Source organism: Salvelinus fontinalis, chromosome 7, assembly GCF_029448725.1.
Source record: "Salvelinus fontinalis isolate EN_2023a chromosome 7, ASM2944872v1, whole genome shotgun sequence".
NCBI lineage: Eukaryota > Metazoa > Chordata > Actinopteri > Salmoniformes > Salmonidae > Salvelinus > Salvelinus fontinalis.
The window spans coordinates 55,046,404-55,068,016 of NC_074671.1; the positions used below are offsets into that span (position 1 = coordinate 55,046,404).

The following is a 21,613-nucleotide window of genomic DNA, read 5'->3' on the forward strand; positions in this document are numbered from 1 at the left end:
CTGGCGTCACACATGCACTCATACACACACTCCTTCTCCCAGGTGAAAGAGACACCCAGAGTACCACCCATCCAGGGGAGAGAGCCACACACTGAACCTACAGACGGAGCCCCCTGATCGGGACAGAACCACAGACGGACCCTTGTCTGGTGTGGAGGTCTGATCATCTGGTAAACCCTACAGTGGAGGAGATGTTGGGTTTGACTATGGGAGATTACTACAGATGATGGGACTGGAACAGCAACACACTGGTGTTTCTCTCTCTCTCTTTCTGTCCATCTGTCTTTCTCTCCCTCCTTTTCTATATTTTTCTCTCCATCTCTCTCCTCTGCCTAAAACCTGATAATGTGAACGAGATGACTGAGGGCTATATGTGTTTTCATTGTAGGTTTGCTTTACGTCTGGAATGTCTAATTACATTACATTCAACGACTAAAGCTCAAAGATGTATTTTTGTCTTCCAGAGTTTAAAGGAGCAGTATGTCACTTGTTGACCCCTCTGACCCTTAGGGGAAAAAAACTTGCAGTTTTACATGTGATTTAAAAAAAGATATATATATTGTAAGGGGATATCCGGATGCATTATATATAATCCTGGCTAAAACAATACAAACACACACAAACATTTTAGCCAACGAGGGCATTTGTTTGTCCAATTCTATGATGTTTCACTTAGCCCTTACCCTTCAGTCCTTCAAAACACGAAACAGAGATGCTGTACACTTACTAAAAGCTGTTCATTATGACACTGTTGATAATATAGACTAGTATTGATAAAAGAGGTGTTTTACTCTTTTCACACAATGCACTTTCCGCTTTACTCAGAGGGTACGTCCCAAATGGCACTGTATTCCCTATACAGTGCACTACTTTTGACCAGGGCCCATATGGGTCTGGTCAAAAGTAGTGCCCTATCTAGGGAATAGGGTGCGATTTGGGACAAAACCATGGTCTTCACATCTTGGTCTTCCTCACTTCTCGTCCTTTTGTGATTCTTTGTTAGAGAGTTGATGGGAAAATGGACATCTATCTCTTCACGTGTTGATTTACTGGAAAAAAAACACTCAAAGTTTGTGTTCACTGCTATGTAGTCACACACTCACACAAAGACACTGCTGCCTGTGGTCTGGCAATGAAGATAACTTTAATATTGAATTCACTAATTCTATACTCCATATATTTATTTCTATTAAAGGTGGACTATTTCTATTAAAAATGACATCATACACAGCAGAGCAACTTCCTGCTTACAGACAATTTGCACTGTTCTTTGAGACATGCCCATATTGGGAAGAGCCAGTGGCAGATTGGAATTGTGTTGTTGATGATGTCTCTAAACAGGAAGTTGACCCGCGGTGTATGATGGTGTCATGTAGCTGAGTCTCCTTTTAAAATGAACTCTCTGAAGATGAATTCCACGTTTAACGCACAGTGTTCCTTTTTGAAGATATATCAATGTGTATATCTGCCTGGACTCGTCTGTGTTTCTTCACTAACAATGAATCCAATAATATATACCATTTAGCAGACACTTTTATCCAAAGCGACTTGGGTGCATTCATTTATGGTTTTATTACGTATGGGTGGTCCCAGGAATCAAACCAACTCCTCTGCCGTTGCAAGGACCATGCTCTACCAACTGAGCACCGCAAATTAAAAGCAGACTCAGAAATATGACGAGTACATATAAATAAGCAACAACACAATGTCGATCTAGACGCTAGCGTTATGATGCTTTGACACAACCTGGTTGTCCTGTGGGCCGTCTTTAGAAGTAGTTGTATGGCGTCGTGTCCGTGGGTTGTGTGAAAAGACTTGTTCCTGATCACCTGTCTCACTCTGCTGTTGGCAGATGGAATAACATAGACAGCACTGCAACCTGGAGTCAGATGAGGCCGTTTTAAAACAGTAACATTAGAACTGTTTTATAAGAATAAAGGATCATAAATGGTCAAATATGAGTAAAGACAGTTTCATGTGTTTGTCTTAGTTTCCCGTGGGTTGCATCTTCTGCGTTGTGTTCAGATGTGTTGTAAGTCTTACTGTAGTGGCAGGACCAGTTTCAACTCCTGACAAATCCCTTTCAGCCCTGGCCTTCTGGAGACGATAGCACTGTGAGGAGAGACACACACACACACACACACACACACACACACACACACACACACACACACACACACACACACACACACACACACACACACACACACACACACTAAACACTCCAGGGTAAATATCCTAAATACCAGGCATAGGACAGCATGAACCTTCTTCCCTCTCAGTTGACAACACCAGGGCATCATTAATATGTGTGTTCTACGTGTGTGTGTGTGTGTGTGTGTGTTGACTGGGTTGGGGGGTTTCAGGGTGGAGGAGTGTGAATCTCTTTACAGGGGAGCAATAGAGAGGGAATGAGAGGAGGGTGAAGAGAATAAGAAAGGGGAGGCCAGCAGTAGGTGTGTCTCTGTCACACACCTCGTATATATAAACCCTGTCAAACCTGTACCTCTTCATTTGTATGTGTTTCTGTGTGTGTGTAGTCCGCTGCTGTACCTGCCTGCTAGCTGGAGTGTGTCTGTGTGTGTAGTCCACTGCTGTACCTGCCTGCTAGCTAGAGTGTGTCTGTGTGTGTAGTCCACTGCTGTACCTGCCTGCTAGCTAGAGTGTGTCTGTGTGTGTAGTCCACTGCTGTACCTGCCTGCTAGCTGGAGTGTGTCTGTGTGTGTAGTCCACTGCTGTACCTGCCTGCTAGCTAGAGTGTGTCTGTGTGTGTAGTCCACTGCTGTTACTGCCTGCTAGTTAGAGTGTGTCTGTGTGTGTAGTCCACTGCTGTACCTGCCTGCTAGCTAGAGTGTGTCTGTGTGTGTAGTCCACTGCTGTACCTGCCTGCTAGCTAGAGTGTGTCTGTGTGTTTCATACACATGTTGGACTATGCCCTTGGACTTTACCTTTGGACTACCTGAGGAAGTTTACCTGGCTTTCACCTGTTGTCGACGCTCACCAGGTTTTTCACAGGTACTCTGACCTGCTGGAGTTAACCTGTCTCTGGGTGTTGACCTGTGTATATCTGACTGACTGGGAGTTACTACCTCTGTTGGAATTCACCTGTTAGAGGGAGCTCAGCTGTGTATCAACACGTGCCTCTCTGCTACTGGAGTTTACCTGTGTGAAGGTGTTTACCTGTGTGAAGGTGTTTACCTGTGTGAAGGAGTTTACCTGTGTGAAGGTGTTTACCTGTGTGAATGTGTTTACCTGTGTGAAGGAGTTTACCTGTGTGAAGGTGTTTACCTGTGTGTCTGGAACACCTGTTGGAATTCTGACCAACTAATTCTCCCTCTTGCTTTCTCTCTCTTGCTGGGGTTCACTTACCTCAGAGTAGAGCCCTGCATCCTCCAGCTGTGTGTGTGTGTGTGTGTGTGTGCGTGTGCGTGTGCGTGTGCGTGTGTGTGTGTGTCAGGATGATGGAAGAAGTGTCTATCAGGGTGGCATATGACGCCCACATCATAGACCAGATGACCGAGGAGGAGATACTGGCCTGCCTGATGGCCGAGTCTATACCCATACACACGGTGAGACCACAACCATTAAACAACCATACCCAAACACACGGTAAGACCACAACCATTATACAACCATAACACAATTGCTGCTGTGTCATAGAGCATGTGGTCATACAACAACAGCAGCAACAACCCACTACTACAGTATTATAGGACAGCCCTCTAGTGGCCGTGCAGACTAAACTCTTGTACCATCTCCCCTGCTCTAAGGCATGACATTCACAAGGACCAGGGTTACTAAGCATTTGCACCAGGTGTAAAGGTTGAACTTGTTATCTTTTAGGAGGTTTGACTGTTACATGTGAAGACTATTTTCTTCCATGTGTTCCAAAACATATTATTTATATACAGTGTTGTAACGATGTGCAAACAGTTAAAGTACAAAAGGAAAAATAAATAAATGTAAATATAGGTTGTATTTACAATGATGTTTGTTATTCACTGGTTGCCCTTTTCTTGTGGCAACAGGTTACAAAACTTGCTGCTGTGATGGCACACTGTGGTAATTCACCCAATAGATATGGGAGTTTATCAAAATTGGATTTGGTTTTCGATTTCTTTGTGCGTCGGCCTACTTCTGCTCCCTCTCTCTGTTTGTGTGATATAACTTTCTCTCAATCAAACTTGGCTGTTGTTTATGTATGCTGAGCCTGTGGACTGTTCTCTCACTCAAGCTTGACTGTTGTTGTTCTACAGGTTCCCAGTAAGAAGGCCACGCTGAGAGAGAACCAGCCGCAACAACAGGATGACCACATAGACAGATACCAGGTAAGACCAACCTGTTAACACTTTGATACGTATTAAACCTAACCCCTCCCTCCCACCTCCACCCCACCACCCAACAATACAGCAGAACCCCACCCACTATCACTACTCCCCTCCCCCATCTAAACAGTCAGTATCGCCATGCACCCCCTTTACACCCAAAACCAGCACTCTCTCCACCCCCAAAACCCACCAGAATGAGTGTTCCACGTTCTATAGCAATCTATAGGGAGAACCTAACTGTGTTCCATGTTCTGTGCATTCTATGGAGGTAGAGCCTGACTTTGTGTTCTCTGTTCTGTGTGTTCCTGCAGAGGGAGAACCGTCAGCTGCAGCAGGCCAGTCTGCGTCTGGAGCAGGAGAATGATGTTCTGGCCCACAGACTGATCACCAGCAAGATCTCCCTGAGGACTGACCTGGACCAGGTACACCACTCACCTACCCCACATCAACCCCACATCAACCCCTAGCCCCCTACTTCCTAGTCACTCCCCTTATTCCCCTGGCTCCTAGACACTCCCCCTAGCCCCCTACCTCCTAGGCACTCCTCCAGCCCTCTAACTGTAGGCAATTCCCCTAGTTTACTACCTCATTTACCCTTTCCCTATGGACAATAACATTTTCTACACTCTTAGAAAAAAGGGTTCCAAAAGGGTTGTTCAGCTGTCCCCATAGGATAACCCTTTTTGGTTCCAGGTAGAACCCTTTTTGGTTCCAGGTAGAACCCTATTTGGTTCCAGGTAGAAATATTTTGGGTTCCATGTAGAACCCTTGGTGAAAAGGGTTTTACATGGAACCCAAAAGTGTTCTTCAAAGGCTTCTCCTATTGGGACAGCCGAAGAACCGTTTTTTCTAAGAATGTAACCTAATCTAGCCCCTACCTCCCAGATACTACCCTGGCCCCATAGGCACTTGGACAGACAGACCTAACTGGGAGGGAGGGAGGGAGGGAGGGAGGGAGGGAGGGAGGGAGACAGACAGACAGACAGACAGACAGACACAGACAGACAGACAGACAGACAGACCGATCGACCGACCGACGGACGGACGGACGGACGGACAGACAGATAACTGAGTGTGTTGGTGGGCCTACAGGCGGAGGACAGAGTGGATGAGCTGACCAAAGAGCTGCTGAAGACCAGAAAGAGATTAAAGAACGCAAAGGAAGAGAAGAGAGGGAAGGAGGAGGAGGCTGCTCAGGTAATCTCTTCTATTCTATCCATCCGTCCTTTATGTTTCCATACTTCGACGTATGGTAACAATGTAATATATATTCTGTTTATGGTAATAATGTAATATTGTATTCTATTTATGGTAATAATGTAATATTATATTATATTTATGGTAATAATGTAATATTATATTCTATTTATGGTAATACTGTAATATTATATTCTGTTTATGGTAATAATGTAATATTGTATTCTATTCATGGTAATAATGTAATATTATATTATATTTATGGTAATAATGTAATATTGTGTTCTATTTATGGTAATTATGTAATATTGTATTTTATTTATGGTAATAATGTAATATTATATTATATTTATAGTAATTATGTAATATTGTATTTTATTTATAGTAATAATGTAATATTGTATTCTATTTATGGTAATTATGTAATATTCTATTTTATTTATAGTAATAATGTAATATTGTATTCTATTTATGGTAATAATGTAATATTATATTCTATTTATAGTAATTATGTAATAGTGTATTTCATTTATAGTAATAATGTAATATTATATAATATTTATAGTAATTATGTAATATTGTATTCTATTTATAGTAATTATGTAATATTGTATTCTATTTATAGTAATTATGTAATATTGTATTTTATTTATAGTGATAATGTAATATTGTATTCTATTTATGGTAATAATGTAATATTGTATTCTATTCATGGTAATAATGTAATATTGTATTCTATTTATGGTAATAATGAAACATTTAATTCTATGTATGGACATGTATTTACCATTTCACAGTTGAAAGAGGTGTTAAGGACAAAGTTGGACAAGGCTGAATCAGAGGTGAAAAGGAGCTCAGGCATCATCTCAGACTACAAACAGGTACAACATGCACACACACACACACACACACGCACGCACACGCACACGCACACACACACACACACACACACACACACACACACACACACACACACACACACACAATCCTAATGCTATGTTGTTTCCTCTGTCTGTCAGATCTGTTCCCAGCTAACCAGTCGGGTGGAGAGGCTGCAGGCAGCACACAGAGAGGACCTGGACAAACTCAGGGTGAGGATGAATATGGCACCGTGTGATGATGTCACAGTTTGACAATCACACAGTTTGATGATATCATTTGTTCTGAATGGATATCACCCCTCACTCTGCATGTTCATAATAAAACACTTTTGCACGCTCTCGTCAAACCCCTCCCACCCCTCTCCTCCCTCTCTTAGAATGCTGTGCTGGCATGTTCTCGCTGCCGGCAGGCTCTAGATTCTACTGTAATGGAAGGCTTCGGTTTCACAGCCCCGTACCAGAGAAGTATCATCACCAGAGAACCAGGCCAGCAGAGAGACCAGGAAACAGAACCAGACCAGCAGACGACTGGTACCAGGGAACAAGACCAGGAGAAGGTGTGTCTGAGTGGCCAGGTCACAGAGCTGGAGAAGGAGCTGGCCCAGACTAAACTACAGATGGTGGAGGCCAAGTGCAAGATCCAGGTCAGCTCATAGCACACTACACACTTCATAGTGCACACTACACACTTCATAGTGCACACTACAGACTTCATAGTGTACACTACAGACTTCATAGTGGACAGTACACACTCCATAGTGATATATGATGTGTTGTGTTGTCTCCTGTGTAGGAGCTGGAACACCAGCAGGGGGTGCTGCAACGTGATCTCCAGGCAGCTAGGAACAGCTGGCTCAGTAAGACTGTGAGCTCCGTACGGTCAGCCGGAGGGGGCCTGCAGAGCAGCAGCCTACCCAGGGGGAGAGCCTCGGCAATGGGGCGTTCTCTCCATGGCCTCCCCTTCTCAGCCTGGAGCTCCAGGAGACTGTCGTGGGCCCCCAGGAAGGACCCGGGGGGAGACGTCTGACAGAGAGTTGGAAGGGAGGGGGAGAGACAGCAAGAGGACATATTGAGAGTATAGATAATATGTATTGGAATGATTATGCATGTCTATTGGTGACTGTTTGTTTCTGCATTCTAGTCCCTATTTTGGTTTTATCTTTTATTGTCATGTTTGATTTTCTATCTTTTCTTATTGATACAGGAATCGTATGTATGTTTTATGTATTGCTTAGGCTGCATTGTGTTGTCCCTTTCATAAAGAGTGTGAATAACTGAATCCAATGATCAAACCTTACTTCCCAATGCTAACACTCCTTTCTGCATGCATACACACTCACACACTCACACACAAACACACACACACACACACACACACACATACACACACAAACTCTTAAAACAAAACTCCAAACTGGTAATACTTGTATGGAACCCAGTCCTTCATTAAAAACCTTTCATTGTGCATTCACTTCTTGAATTGATTTGTTACATACAGTACATTACTGATCTTGTCAATATCAGATTTTTTTTAAACTTATAGTGAAGTAAAATCAATAGTCATTATTATAGTACACTCAAGTACATATCCATACTTTTTATGTTTCTACTTTACATTTTCATTACGTAGTTCTCAAAATCTGAAGCAGACAAACCAGTTCACATGTAAAGTCAGCCAGGTCACCCGGGATACAAGTCAGTATTCGACATCCATCCATATGTGAGGACGTCCGGAGATGATGTTTTGATTTTCATAAGCATCTGCCTCTGATTCCAAATTTTGGAAGTTTGAATCCAGCGATAGAAAGTTGTTTTTCAGATAATTGTTTTAAGCAAACCTTAACCCTTACCTTAACCATTTGGAGTTAATGCCTAACCTTAAGATTTCGTAGTTAATACCTAAACTTAACCTTAAACACTTAGAAATGATGACGTTTGCAACAACTTTGAGAAACATGGATGAACGTCTAATTCTGACGTGAGACTGTGAGAGCTAGTTGTGTAATGTATAGGTTTACCAAACATATAAGTGATCATCAATTTAGAGCAGTCTGATTAAGTAATAGTAAATTGTCTTTTAACTAAAGAGAAGAGAAACATATCAAAAGTGAGCATCGTATTGTGCGTTATATGAACATGTATTTCTAGATGAAACAGTGATTAAGTTTGGGGAAAATGTGACTGTATGATTTTGATTGTGAAACACTTAGTCAATTGAAAATGTGCTTAAAGTTTTGAAACCACTGCCTTTTTGGTGATCTGTTTTGAGTTTTGTACTAAGAGTAGTGAAAATGTACCACATAGCCTACTTGTTAAAATTGCACTGAAGCGTTACAAAAAACTGTAAATCAAGGACTTTATTAATCACATTGAATTTCTTTGTACTTAGTCAAATTAGACGAGACAGCAGAGAGCACAGATGAAGGGAACAAGTTGGGTAGTGTCTTAAATGACACCCTATTCCCTATAAAGTGCAATACTTTTGACTGAAGCAACATAGGACTGACACATAGGACTCTGGTCAAAATAGTGCATTATAGGGAATAGATTGTTATTTGGGATACCACCTTTATGTTAGACAACAAACCCTCCATTACACACCAGGGTCACGTTCAGGACGGGAGAGGGCAACATACTGAAAGTAAAGCTGATATGATTCCTATTTACTTTACATGTCAGATAGAGACATGTCTGTTCAACATACAATATTTCTGTCTGAACGTTCCACGATCTGAATGTGATCCACAGAATGAGGAAAAAGCTTCTGTTCTCTCTCTCCTATTTCTCTCTGCTCCCCTCCCTACACTGTTCATCCTTTTCTCTCCTCTTCTTACAAACACTTGAGGACATAGAAGTTGCAGGTCGTCCCACGCGGACACCCGCACAGCGTTCCGACACGCGCACCCTTGCGAACAGCGCACTGCTCGCCCGCGTCACACTGGAAACAAACAGTTAGTTTATTAATTGAATGGTGATGATGGTGGTGGTGATGATGGTGGCATCTGTCTCCAGACTATGAGATTCTGAAACATCTGTTCCCAGAAACAGATTAATCCTAGCAACTCCTAAACTATATATTTTTTAAACACTGTCAACAGAGGACCTTTATCGAAAGTCCCGTTTTAACCATTTGAAACACGCAATATACGACTAGACTCAATGAAGAAGTAAAATACATGATACCGACAGGCTAACTACTTAAAAACTGTTGATAATAGGACTTTAACCACTTTAAAATGGTTGATCAGGTCAACTCTTACCGACGGCAGCCAGCCGAGCTTCTTTTCTGATAGCGGCATCTGTTTGTTCTTCAGTTTCTCCAGAACTTCTTGCAAAGCTTCAATCTACATGACAGAGAAAAACAAAAATGATAGACTTCTATAGATGTAGCTAGAAAACAATTACAAAGATAGGGATGAATCGGCTAAACTAACACATTGACAAACGCACAAACCAAACAACTTCACAAACATAAAACAATTTAAACTTACCAGATCCTTCTCTTCTTGTGATTTGTGGGGGAATTCTAGAGCGCGAGTCTCAAACTCCAACGAGGTGTCGTCGTCAGCGAGACAGAGACATGCGCAGCAGGAGGCGGCGAGGAAAAGCAGTAGAATGCTGGCCATGGTGCTGAAACAACCAGAAGGGATGGAGATACAGCGGGGCCTCAGGTGGTTAGCAGGGGCTTGGTGAACACTGGGCGGGTGAAGTGGGCTATGATTCGGGGTGATAGACGCGATGGCTTGATTTTATAGCGTTTTCTGACGTCATACAGCTACTGTAATATGTATGACCACTGACATGAGCGGAGCGACAGAAGTAACCACTGACCGGAGAGGGTCATACGCACGCACATACACGCGCCAGAGGATGTTGTGATGGAGAGGCGTTGTGTGATAGAACTCCTCTGTTCACCTCTTTCCAATAATCCCAGGTCACAGCCCCTGGCTGTTGAGACCAATCTTTAATCAGGATCCAATTTCCTCTTGGGTGTGTGTGTGTATGCCTATCCTCTCATTTGCTCATTTGGTCCAGGAGAACTGTGTACACAGTGAGCAGGCCTGAGACTCTACATCACAGGCTAATCTCACCAGACCACTTGAATAACGCTATATTTTCAACCAGCAACTATCAGGAAATAACACTGATTTGACATAATCACACTTTTAGAGTGTTCGTTTCATCACCTGTTGTTATACAATACAGGAACGCAACTTTGGTTTTAGAAGTGAACACTCCAAACAGCCTACCCGACCGCTCGGAGGCGTCCGCACGGCCCTAAAGCACACCGTTGCCTCGTTTTGTATCACATTCCAATGATAAAACTGGGGGGGGGACAAAAACGCAATTTCAGAATGTGGGCGGGACATGTTCTCCTCATCCCCAGTGAAAGTTGCACCCCTAGTACAAAATTATATAAAACACAGGAAAAATAGAATGTTGACTGCACTGGGCCTTTAAAGTGAACCTATTGATCCAGTGCAACCCTGCTGAACCAAAGTAGTCAACACTAGAAAATAAAGATTAGTCAGACATGAAGACAGCTGTGTGTGGGCATGTCTACTTGTGTGTGTGTGTTCTATTTGTCTGAACAGGATGCTTTTCATATATCAGTGCCTGTTAATATCATTGGAACGAATCCAATATTTACCACAATATTTGGACAAAACACTTAACTATTTTCTTGTTGTTGTAACAACTGCTTATAGGTCTCTTTTTGTTCGTTTAAAAGATCCTTTACCTAAGAGACACCACTGGCACTGTCCCCAACGGTACTCCCACCGGCTTTGGTCTTTGTCATGGTAGCTAGCAGTGTATGTTAGGCTGTTACTCCTCACAGTCCTTTTGGGTTGTTGTCCTGTTGCATCACCTAACTTCTGTTGAGCTTCAATTGGCGGACAGATAGCCTTACATTCTCCTGCAAAATGTCTTGATAAACTTGGGAATTCATTTCTCCGTCGATGATAGCAAGCTGTCCAGGCCCTGGGGCAGCAAAGCAGCCCCAAACCATGATGCTCCCTCCGCTATAGTTTACAGTTGGGATGAGGTTTTGCTGTTGGTGTGCTGTGCTTTTTTTTTCTCCACACATAGTGTTTTGTGTTCCTTCCAAACAACACAACTTAAGTTTCATCTGTCCACAGAATATTTTGCCAGTAGCGCTGTGGAACATCCAGGTGCTCTTTTGCAAACTTCAAACGTGCAGCAATGTTTTTTTGAGACAGCAGTGGCTTCTTCCGTGGTGTCCTCCCATGAACACCATTCTTGTTTAGTGTTTTACATATTGTAGACTCGCCAAAAGAGATGTTAGCATCTTCCAGAGATTTCTATAAGTCTTTAGCTGACACTCTAAGATTCTTCTTAACCTTATTGAGCATTCTGCACTGTGCTCTTGCTGTCATCTTTGCAGGACGGCCACTCCTAGGGAGAGTAACAACAGTGCTGAAATTTCTCCATGTCTAGACAATTTGTCTTACTGTGGACTGACTTTTAGAGATACTTCTGTAACCCTTCCCAGCTTCATGCAAGGCAACAATTCTTAATCGTAGGCCTTCTGAGATCTCTTTTGTTCGAGGAATGGATCACATCAGGCAATGCTTATTGTGAATAGCAACCTTACATTTTGTGAGTGTTTTTTATGAGGCAGGGCAGCTCTAACCAAAATCTCCAATCTCGTCTCATTGATTCGACTCCAGGTTAGTTGACCCGACTCCAATTAGCTTTTGGATAAGTCATTAACCTAGGGGTTCACATACTTTCCCAAACTACACTGTGAATGTTTAAATGATGTATTCAATATAGACAAGAAAAATACAATAATGTGTGTGTTATTAGTTTAAGCACACTGTGTTTGTCTATTGTTGTGACTTAAATGAAGATCAGATCACATTTTATGTAAAGTTTATGCAGACATCCAGGTAATTCCAAAGGGTTCACATACTTTGTCTTGCCACTGAATGTAGAATTCAAGTCACACTTAACCAGCATGGCTACCACAGCATTCTGCAGTGATACGCCATCCCATCTGGTTTGCGCTTAGTGGGACTATCATTTGTTTTTCCAACAGGACAATGACCCAAAACACACCTCCAGTCTATGTAAGGGCTATTTGACCAAGAATGAGAGTGATGGAGTGCTGCTCCATATCCACCATGAAGCACTCTGTTCACAACGTTTACATCAGAAAACCGCTCGCCCACACAACGCCATACTGTACATGTGGTCTGCAGTTGTGAGGCCAGTTGGACGTACTGCCAAATTCTCTAAAGCGATGTTGTGGAGGCAGCCTATGGTAGAGAAATGAGCATTACATTCTCTGGCAACAGCTCTAGTGGACATTCCTGCAGTCAGTATGCCAAATGCAAGCTCCCTCAAAATTTGAGACATCTGTGGCATTGTGTTGTGTGACAAAACTGCATATTTTTAGAGTGGCCTTTTATTGTCCCCAGCACAAGGTGCAATTGTGTAATGATCATGCTGTTTAATCAGCTTCTTGATATGCCACACCTGTCAGGTGGATGGATTATCTTGGCTGAGGAATAACATGGATATAAACAAATTTGTGCCAAAAAATTGTTGGCGTATGGAACATTTCTGGGATCTTTTATTTCAGCTCATGAAACATGGGACCAACACATCACATGTTGTGTTTATATTTCTGTATTGGTTGACTAAAAGGTAATAAAGTACCATTCTATTCTATTTTTAGTTTAGTTTATTGGTGTTTCAGCATTAGTATAGGCTATTACAAAGAGTTGTCATTAAAAACCCTCAATTACTTTGCTGTTACAATAAAAAACATAAATGTTAAATCAATACAACAATTTGAAAGTACTAAAAAAAGGCTATGCTAAAATGTTACATTCTATTTGATTCCATTCTATCCAAAGGCAGCGTCCATGGATAATCGACTTCAGCAACTGCTGCAACCACCAGGGACCCACCGTACTTGTGGCCTACAACAAGGCTGGATTTGTTTTCGGAGGTTACATCAGTTAGGACTACGCCCAGACTGGACAGGTGATCAACGATGATAAGGCCTTTCTCTACAGCATCACTGACCAGAGAGAAAAGCCACTACGTCTGTCAAATCAATCAAATGTATTTATAAAGCCCTTTTAACATCAGCCGATGTCAGTGTTATACAGAAACCAGCCTAAAACCCCAAACAGCAAGCAATGCAGATGTAGAAGCACGGTGGCTAGGAAAAACTCCCTAGAAATGCAGGAACCTAGGAAGAAACCTATAGAGGAACCAGTCCTCTTCTGGCTGTGCCAAGTGGAGATTATAACAGTACATGGCCAAGATGTTTCAACGTTCATAGATGACCAGCAGAGTCAAATAATAAGAATCACAGTGGTTGTAGAAGGTGCAACAGCTCAGCACCTCAGGAAAAAATGTCAGTTGGCTTATCAAAGCCATGCATTCAGAGTTAGAGACAGCAGGTGCGGTAGAGAGAGAGAGTCCAAAACAGCAGGTCCAGGACAAGGTAGCACATCCAGTGAACAGGTCAGGGTTCCATAGCCGCAGGCAGAACAGTTGAAACTGGAGCAGCAGTACGACCAGGTGGACTGGGGACAGCAAGTAGGTAGTCCTGAGGCATGGTCCCAGGACTATGCCTTCACTCTTTGAGGGTGCATACTTAAATTCACACAGGACACCGGATAAGACAGGAGAAATACTCCAGATATAACAAACTGACCCTAGCCCCCCGACACATAAACTACTGCAGCATAGATACTGGAGGCTGAGACAGGAGGGGTCGGGAGACACTGTGGCCCCGTCTGACGATACCCCCGATGGCCAGTATGGTTTCACAGATGGAAGGCATGGTCTTAATGTTGGTGTCTTATTGTTTCTGAATGGCAATAAAGCACAGGTCAGTTGTATACCAGGAAATCATTACAAAGTCAATGCTGCAGAGATGCATGGCAACGACCTGGTGTTGACAGAGTGTGAGGTCCACAGAGTGGAGGGTGAGTGACAGTCACTTAGGACAAATCTCACATGGTGCCATATTCCTTTTATAGTGGACTACTTTGTCTACTTTTTTAATGTAACGAACAGGATTAGACTTACAGACCCTTGAAGACACCCTGGAATAATGTATGCCCATTGATACAGTACATATTAACCCCATTTCTATCCATACAGACATAGGAGATCGTCTGGAAAAGCCCTGGAGAAACGCACTTTGGACATCTGAGTAAGTATTACAGTCTTTGAACCTAACCTAACCTAACCTAAACTGCACACCACATACCAAAAATACAGCAATTCAGTTATTATAAAAAATTGTAGGAATAGAGAACAATTGAAGGAGAACAGGTGACTGAGCCCCAGCTGAGGGAAGAGGTGCAACTGCCAACACCAGAGTCCGAAGGGATACATTCTAATAACAAGTATATCACATCAGCATATTATGCATATTATGCGTCTTAATTATCTATGTTACCCAACTAATTCTGATTCTTCCGCCACAGCCCCTTTGGCAGCGATTACAGCCTTGATTATTCTTAGGTATGATGCTACAAGCTTGGCACACCTGTATCTGGGGAGTTTCTCCCATTGTTCTCTGCAGATCCTCAAGCTCGGTCAGGTTGGATGGGGAGCTCTACTGCACAGCTATTTTCAGGTCTCTTCAGAGATGTTCGATCGGGTTCCAGACCGGGCTCTGGCTGGGCCACTCAAGGACATTCAGAGACTTGTCCCGAAGCCACTCCTGCGTTGTCTTGGTTGTGTGCTTAGGGTCGTTGTCCTGTTGGAAGGTTGAACCTTCGCTCCAGTCTGAGGTCCTGAGCGCTCTGGAGCAAGTTTTCATCAAGGACCTCTCTGTACTTTGCTCCGTTCATCTTTGCCTCTATCCTGACTAGTATTCCAGTCCCTGCCACTGAAAAACATCCCCACAGCATGATGCTGTCACCACCATGCTTCACCGTAGGGATGGTGCCAGGTTTCTTCCAGATGTGACGTTTGGCATTCAGGCCAAAGAGTTTCATCAGACCAGAGAATCTTGTAGGTGCCTTTTGGAAAACTCCAAGTGGGCTGTCATGTGCCTTTTACTGAGGAGTGGCTCTGCCTCAACACTATCCTGTCTCGGAGCTCTACGGATAATTCCTTCGACCTCATGGCTTGGTTTTTGCTCTGGCATGCACTGTCAACTGTGGGGCCTTATATAGACAGGTGTGTGCCTTTCCAAATCATGTCCAATCAATTGAATTTACCACAGGTGGATTCCAATCAAGTTGAAGAAACATCTTAAGGATGATCAATGGAAACAGGCTGCACCTGAGCTCAATAGAGTCTCATAGCAAAGGGTCTGAATACTTATGTAAATAAGGTATTTCAGTTTTACATTTTGTATACACTTGTAAAATTTTCTAAAAACCTGTTTTCACTTTGTCATTATGGGGTATTGTGTGTAGATTGCTGAAGATTGTTATTATTATTGTTTTATCCATTTTAGAATAATGCTGTAATGTAACAAAATGTGGAAAAATTCAAGGGGTGTGAAGAGTTTCCGAAGGCGCTGTATATCCTATTCAGACCCTCCTATGTCAGTGTGAAACATTACATGAAATGCACTGCTCTCATATGCAATCTTCCTGACATTTATATTTCCCACTACATGTTGATCCCATGCATTCCCCAGCTCGTACTGCTGACCAAAGTGGATGAGGCCTCCGGCTGTTACTGCTGATCAAAGTGGATGAGGCCTCCGGCTGTTACTGCTGACCAAAGTGGATGAGGCCTCCGGCTCGTACTGCTGACCAAAGTGGACGAGGCCTCCGGCTGTTACTGCTGACCAAAGTGGACGAGGTCTCCAGCTGGTACTGCTGACCAAAGTGGACGAGGCCTCCGGCTGGTACTGTTGACCAAAGTGGACGAGGCCTCCGGCTGTTACTGCTGACCAAAGTGGACAAGGCCTCCGGCTCTTACTGCTCACCAAAATGGACGAGGCCTCCGGCTGTTACTGCTGACCAAAGTGGACGAGGCCTCCGGCTCTTACTGCTCACCAAAATGGACGAGGCCTCCGGCTGTTACTGCTGACCAAAGTGGACGAGGCCTCCGGCTGGTACTGCTGACCAAAGTGGACGAGGCCTCCGGCTGTTACTGCTGACCAAAGTGGACGAGGCCTCTGGCTGTTACTGCTGACCAAAGTGGACGAGGCCTCCGGCTGTTACTGCTGACCAAAGTGGACGAGGCCTCTGGCTGTTACTGCTGACCAAAGTGGACGAGGCCTCTGGCTGTTACTGCTGACCAAAGTGGACGAGGCCTCTGGCTGTTACTGCTGACCAAAGTGGACGAGGCCTGCCGCCTGGTGGCAGAGGAGCTGCAGAATGTTTACCTCAGCCACTACATAAGGAGGAAGGTGAGATGTTTACTAATTGCATGTAACTGCATGGCCGTTAAAGATCAACACAAAGCGCTAATTGGCTAAGTTAAAGGGATAGTTCCCACAAATTACAAAATAACATCGGTTTCCTTACCCTGTAAGCAGTCTATGGACAAGGTATGACCTCAATCCATGCTTCGGTTTAGTTTCCTTGGCACGGTTTCCAAATTCATCTGTGGCACAGAACCCATTTAGCATTTGTGGCACAAATCCCATTCAAGTCATGGGACCTATATTAGCATTTTCCGCGCATCATGCTCAAATGATCTATACGTGACTTTGTTGAACTTCACAATCAATTTTAGATACTTTTGTATAATTTGGACATGTTGAGCGAAACATGCTAATAATAATGGTCCAATGACTTGAATAGGATTTGTGCGACAAATGCTATAATGTTAGCATTTAGAATCCGTGCCAGGGAAATAAAACCAATGCATCGATTGCTGTCATACCTTGTCCATAGACTGCTAACATGGTAAGGAAACCAATGTAGAATTTTGTAATTTGGGTGAACTATCCCTTTAAGTAATTGCTAAATGTGTTTGTGTGTTTTTCAGACCTTGGGTATTCCTGTGTCTTGTATTCTGCCAGTGAACAACTACAGCCAGGAGTGTGAGCAGGATCAGAACACTGATATCCTGCCGCCCAGTCTGAACCAGATGTTGAACTCAGGGGCGAAAATCTGATATCAACCTTGGAGGGGACAATTACATTAAATTTTCTCAAGAGCAATTCCTGAGGGGGACACCAAAAGTAGTGCTGTAACACATAGCCTACGTTGTAATATGTTAAATGTATATTGAGGAACCATCATTCCTACAACTGGATAATTGATAGGTACAGTAGTTAACTGAATGGTTTTCCCAACTTGTTCAAATGTTTAAATCATTATAATTCTACTACTAATAATAGTTATAGCAGTGCTCCTTACCAGTCCAGTATGTATGCAGGTATTCGTACTTACAACCAGCAATATCAAGAAAGGTCAGTAGGTGACAATGGTACTGTACACTGTATGGGTGTAGTTTTCATAAATACAATGAACATGGTGTGATCACATCTAAAAGAATCTCCATTGAGACCCATCACAAAGTTGGTCTCCGTATTGAATTGACCTTTTAATTTGACTTTTTCTGATACATTTATATAGTCATTAAATATGTGCACCTGGCCTGAGTCTACTACAATATCTTTGCAAGAACAAAAAGCTTAAAATAAGTACAGTTCTAAAAGCAAGATAACTACTTCAATGAAAAACCCAAACAAATCAAACAAAATATCCTTCAGTCAGTGTCTCAACTCTTCAAACAGCAGCTATGGACAAGTATGTCGCACAAACTATGCAATTTTAAATAAAATAACATGAAATAAATAATTTGTAAGTGTACTGAAAACTACTAAACAAAAGAACAAATATCAATTACACCAAGGGTTCTCAAACAGGGGTCCATGGACTAATTGCAAGGGGTCCATGAAATAAAAAAGTGTAATGAATGTAGTCAGTACCACAAGGTTTCCAGTAAGTTTACATATAATATAGAGGGGGTGGAGGTCCCTGAGGACCGCTCAAAACCTTGCCTGCCTTGCCTTGTCTCAAAATATGCAGGGGTTCCAGTACCCCAAAAAAGTTGAGAACCACTGCTATACACACTACTGAACAAAAGAACCGAGCATATGTTTGCGGGTTTCCTCAACAACACATCAGTTGCCACTTTCGCAATGCCCTCGCCTGTTGTCTCCGACACACTGTATAGCCCAATAAACTCCTCGTGAGGGACAAGGTCATGGTCAACATAACGCAGACAGACACTCTCCTGTTCAGCACCAGAGACATCTTGAGTACCATCAACAATTAATGAAAATTGTACAATCGGAAGAGACCTAATCTCAGCTGCAATGCCTCGAATGACTATTGGCCATGATGTTCAGAATTTCATTCTGTGCTTTGGGGCCTGTGTACATTGTGGTACGCTCTGTTAACCACTTCAGTAAAATCCTCTTCTGCCCTAAGTTTCAAAATCTGGTATAAATTCCCACTGTCATCCGTGTGGCCTCTAAAGGCTTGTCCCTGTCTTACTACATGCCGCACCGAACTAACAATTTTCATCAAGCAATGCCTTGCGTCATCCTGCTGTTTACCCCACGCGCTGGATAACTGGACACTGATTGGATTTAGCTGGTGAGCTGTTACAATTACAAAGTGGCGGTGGGTTTGGCAGTTTTGATGTGCTGTGAATTTTTCAATGGCTTTTCTCCAGTTCCTAAATCGTGCACTAATGAAGGCAGCATCTGCTCTTTGGCCAAAAGATGGCTGGCTTGAAAACCCTTGGCTACAGTGAAAACACAACACTCCTTTTATTGATTGATAATAATGTAGCCAGGGGAAATCGCGAAACCATCTCTCTTGAAACGTCAACACTCTGTTGGCAAGAGTTTGCGGTTCTATAAATTGTGGGTGTGGCTGATATGGTTTTGTGCCATCACTGTGGTAACTGGACAATGCTGTGCCACTGTCCCCTATACTGGTGCTGCTGGCAACAAGGGTGACACTTGGTCCTGCCGTGGCTGTGACACTGTCCTCTGAAGTCTCTCTCCCTGGCTCTTTCCCTTTCACCACCCTAACTGACTCACAGTCTGTCTCCAAGAAAATAAATAAGGTGTTTGCCGTACTCCTAACTACCGGTACCCAAAACTACACAATTAATCACAACAGCAATACCATTGCCGTAAACAAATCTTAGTTTAGTCACCAGTTTAAGTTGAGAGTGGGGGTATCCATGGCATTTTCCAATTATGTCCCTATTTTACAAGTAAAAAAAATTGAGAACCTTTCATAATGTTGCCAAACAAAGACTCAACAAACTTACCTGAGACTCCCTGTCTCTGCCAATCTGTCCCTGCATATCTGTCCCCAGCTCTGCTGTCTGTGTCCCATCTGTTGCCTGCTCTGCCTAATGACATCATTGTGAAACATTTCCATTAGCATTTCACTTCTTTCTTATGAACATTTTATCAACTAGTCTTTGAGATATTAGGCTACTAGAGTTCTTACTATGCGTTTTGGTGTACTGACAAATACTCTGATGTCCGTCTTCTTACTTTTTTCTGCCATTTTTCTACCTGGCTGGCTGGCCTAGCTGCACACACACACATTTACACAACACATGCTGCAACCTTTTGTAATTTTAACATAGTTTGTTTCATATTGGCTGGCTTCCAACAATAGCTGAATTTGTAAAGCTAGCGAGCACCAATTCCGTTTCTGTGTGTTTGCTATAATCTTTGCTACCTGGTTAAATAAAGGTGAAATAAAATAAAATAAAAAAAGTTCACTAGCGACAATTTATCTTTTGCAACGAGACCATTATATATATATTTAAGACAATGGTAGAAGAGAGTGTAGTTCTGTTCTGTTCAATTTGGACTTCAGTTTGTCGCTAACCTTATCACAGGGACGTCGAAGCACTACAGCTGCATGCTGATCTTGGAATAAACTGACGATAGCAAAGATTCCATCTTTGACGACGCCACATAAATGGAATAGGTACTAACTAGCTTGATAGTTAATGTTTGCTTTAGTTTGCGCGCTATCTCTGCAAATTCAGCTAGTGTGTGAACCCTGCCAACATAAAATAAATAAATAACATTGCTATGGACCTGCTATGGATTGACTGGATTACCTCACGTCAGTTACGTACATGTCCCTTTCGGACAGTAGATACGAACCCTTTATTACCTTGCCAGCTAAAGAACTGGCAGTGGATCAAACCATCGTGAGGCAAAGGGAGGGGGAGGTCGCAATCTTTTGAAACTTAAAAACGCGCTATTAAGTGTCTATAAACAGCACAAGTGCTTTCATTGCGTATTATTAATATTATTGAAATTACATAGTTATGTTTACAGTGATATATTGGGGGGGACAAATCATATTTTTCCCAAGATGGGGGGGTCGTGTCCCCCCCGTCCCCCCTGGGATTTCCGCCTATGGTTGAACTACGCTGACAGTTTCTTCAAAAACCAGCTAGAGGAGCAGGAAGAGCTGCATGCATATTAACCCCGGCCCCGCCCCAAACCTGAGCCAACAGAGACACGTACTGTTACATCCTGTTTGCATGGACACATCTGAAATCAGGCTACCTGATGGCACACTGATAAATGCAGACAATCGGCAATAGAAATAAACGTTCTACCACAGCAACCATGTTATTTTTGGGTAGAATATTTGATTCGGAGTTCGGACATATACAGTTTGTATATAGAAAGATGCATACATTGAGTTGTTCCAGAACACACGTCCGTCGCGCTAGAGGGAGGCTCGCTCGGCTAGTGCTAGAACATGGACTGATGAAATACACCACTGGAACCCCAATTAAGGTGTTTACATGTCCTAATAATTAGAAAGACTGCTCAGAAAACCAGGTGTTTTAATCCGCGTATGCTTACTTCAATTTCGACTTTACACCGATTTAACATAAACAGAGTAAGGTGTTTGAATGACTATTGCATAATCTGCCTACTGCCATAATCCGTTTAATATACAACTATGAGTGTGGATGTAAACATTGTTTGAGTTACCTATATTTTCTGGGTAAGATGTAGTAATGTAACCAAGTATATGTTTCATGCATCTATATGTTGTTGGTCTGTGTCTATCTTCTCTGCAAACCCTTACTTTAACCTACCATGTTAATAAGGTCCAGATGGATTAAGGTATCTCACCAGTACTCCACCAGGTTGTAGTCCACCAGAGGTGGGGCTCCCCATCTATAGCCCCGTTCCCCAGCTTCTAATATACTACTGTTGTGGAAATT

At 42.8% G+C, this 21,613-nt stretch overlaps 3 protein-coding genes across 6 annotated transcripts in view; 2 read left to right on the forward strand and 1 right to left on the reverse strand.

Moving 5' to 3' along the window:
• LOC129858856 (protein FAM163A-like) overlaps positions 1–1,899 on the forward strand; it is a 2,724-nt gene extending 825 nt beyond the window's left edge. The window contains exon 3 of the mRNA XM_055928092.1: positions 1–1,899. This exon is cut by the window's left edge and continues 300 nt beyond it. The gene's annotated coding sequence lies outside the window, so the exon portion shown is untranslated.
• A 641-nt stretch (positions 1,900–2,540) lies between these two features.
• LOC129859749 (rab GTPase-activating protein 1-like) lies at positions 2,541–7,871 on the forward strand. The gene is made up of 8 exons (XM_055929864.1): positions 2,541–3,569; positions 4,257–4,328; positions 4,640–4,750; positions 5,421–5,525; positions 6,323–6,406; positions 6,545–6,616; positions 6,784–7,050; positions 7,200–7,871. Exons 1-8 carry the CDS (start codon positions 3,459–3,461, stop codon positions 7,431–7,433), a joined length of 1,056 nt encoding a protein of 351 aa, XP_055785839.1. The 5' UTR covers positions 2,541–3,458; the 3' UTR covers positions 7,434–7,871.
• Positions 7,872–8,748: 877 nt separating this feature from the next.
• On the reverse strand, positions 8,749–21,586 carry LOC129859748 (cocaine- and amphetamine-regulated transcript protein-like). Of its 4 annotated transcripts, none has more exons than XM_055929862.1 (5): positions 21,485–21,571; positions 19,670–19,753; positions 9,898–10,036; positions 9,667–9,750; positions 8,749–9,344 (listed from the first exon to the last, which is right to left on the reverse strand). In XM_055929862.1, the coding sequence occupies exons 2-5, from the start codon at positions 19,735–19,737 to the stop codon at positions 9,237–9,239; spliced, it is 399 nt and encodes a 132-aa protein (XP_055785837.1). In that variant the 5' UTR covers positions 19,738–19,753; positions 21,485–21,571; the 3' UTR covers positions 8,749–9,236. The 4 variants fall into 4 exon arrangements, with proteins under 4 accessions (XP_055785837.1, XP_055785834.1, XP_055785838.1 ...); XM_055929859.1 differs by lacking the exon at positions 21,485–21,571 and adding an exon at positions 19,876–20,397; XM_055929863.1 differs by lacking the exon at positions 19,670–19,753 and having other exon boundaries at positions 21,485–21,586.
• Positions 21,587–21,613: the final 27 nt, after the last annotated feature.

Bases quoted from the DNA above. Each gene is read 5' to 3' on its own strand.
- LOC129859749 (XM_055929864.1), top strand. From the start codon at position 3,459: ATGATGGAAGAAGTGTCTATCAGGGTGGCATATGACGCCCACATCATA. The intron at 6,407-6,544 runs GTACAACATGCA...TCTGTCTGTCAG, and splicing joins TCATCTCAGACTACAAACAG to ATCTGTTCCCAGCTAACCAG. The intron at 7,051-7,199 runs GTCAGCTCATAG...TCTCCTGTGTAG, and splicing joins AGGCCAAGTGCAAGATCCAG to GAGCTGGAACACCAGCAGGG.
- LOC129859748 (XM_055929859.1), bottom strand. From the start codon at position 19,955: ATGTGTGTGTGTGCAGCTAGGCCAGCCAGCCAGGTAGAAAAATGGCAG. The intron at 19,754-19,875 runs GTCAGTACACCA...TGATGTCATTAG, and splicing joins AGACGGACATCAGAGTATTT to GCAGAGCAGGCAACAGATGG. The intron at 9,345-9,666 runs GTAAGAGTTGAC...GTTTGTTTCCAG, and splicing joins AGCTCGGCTGGCTGCCGTCG to TGTGACGCGGGCGAGCAGTG.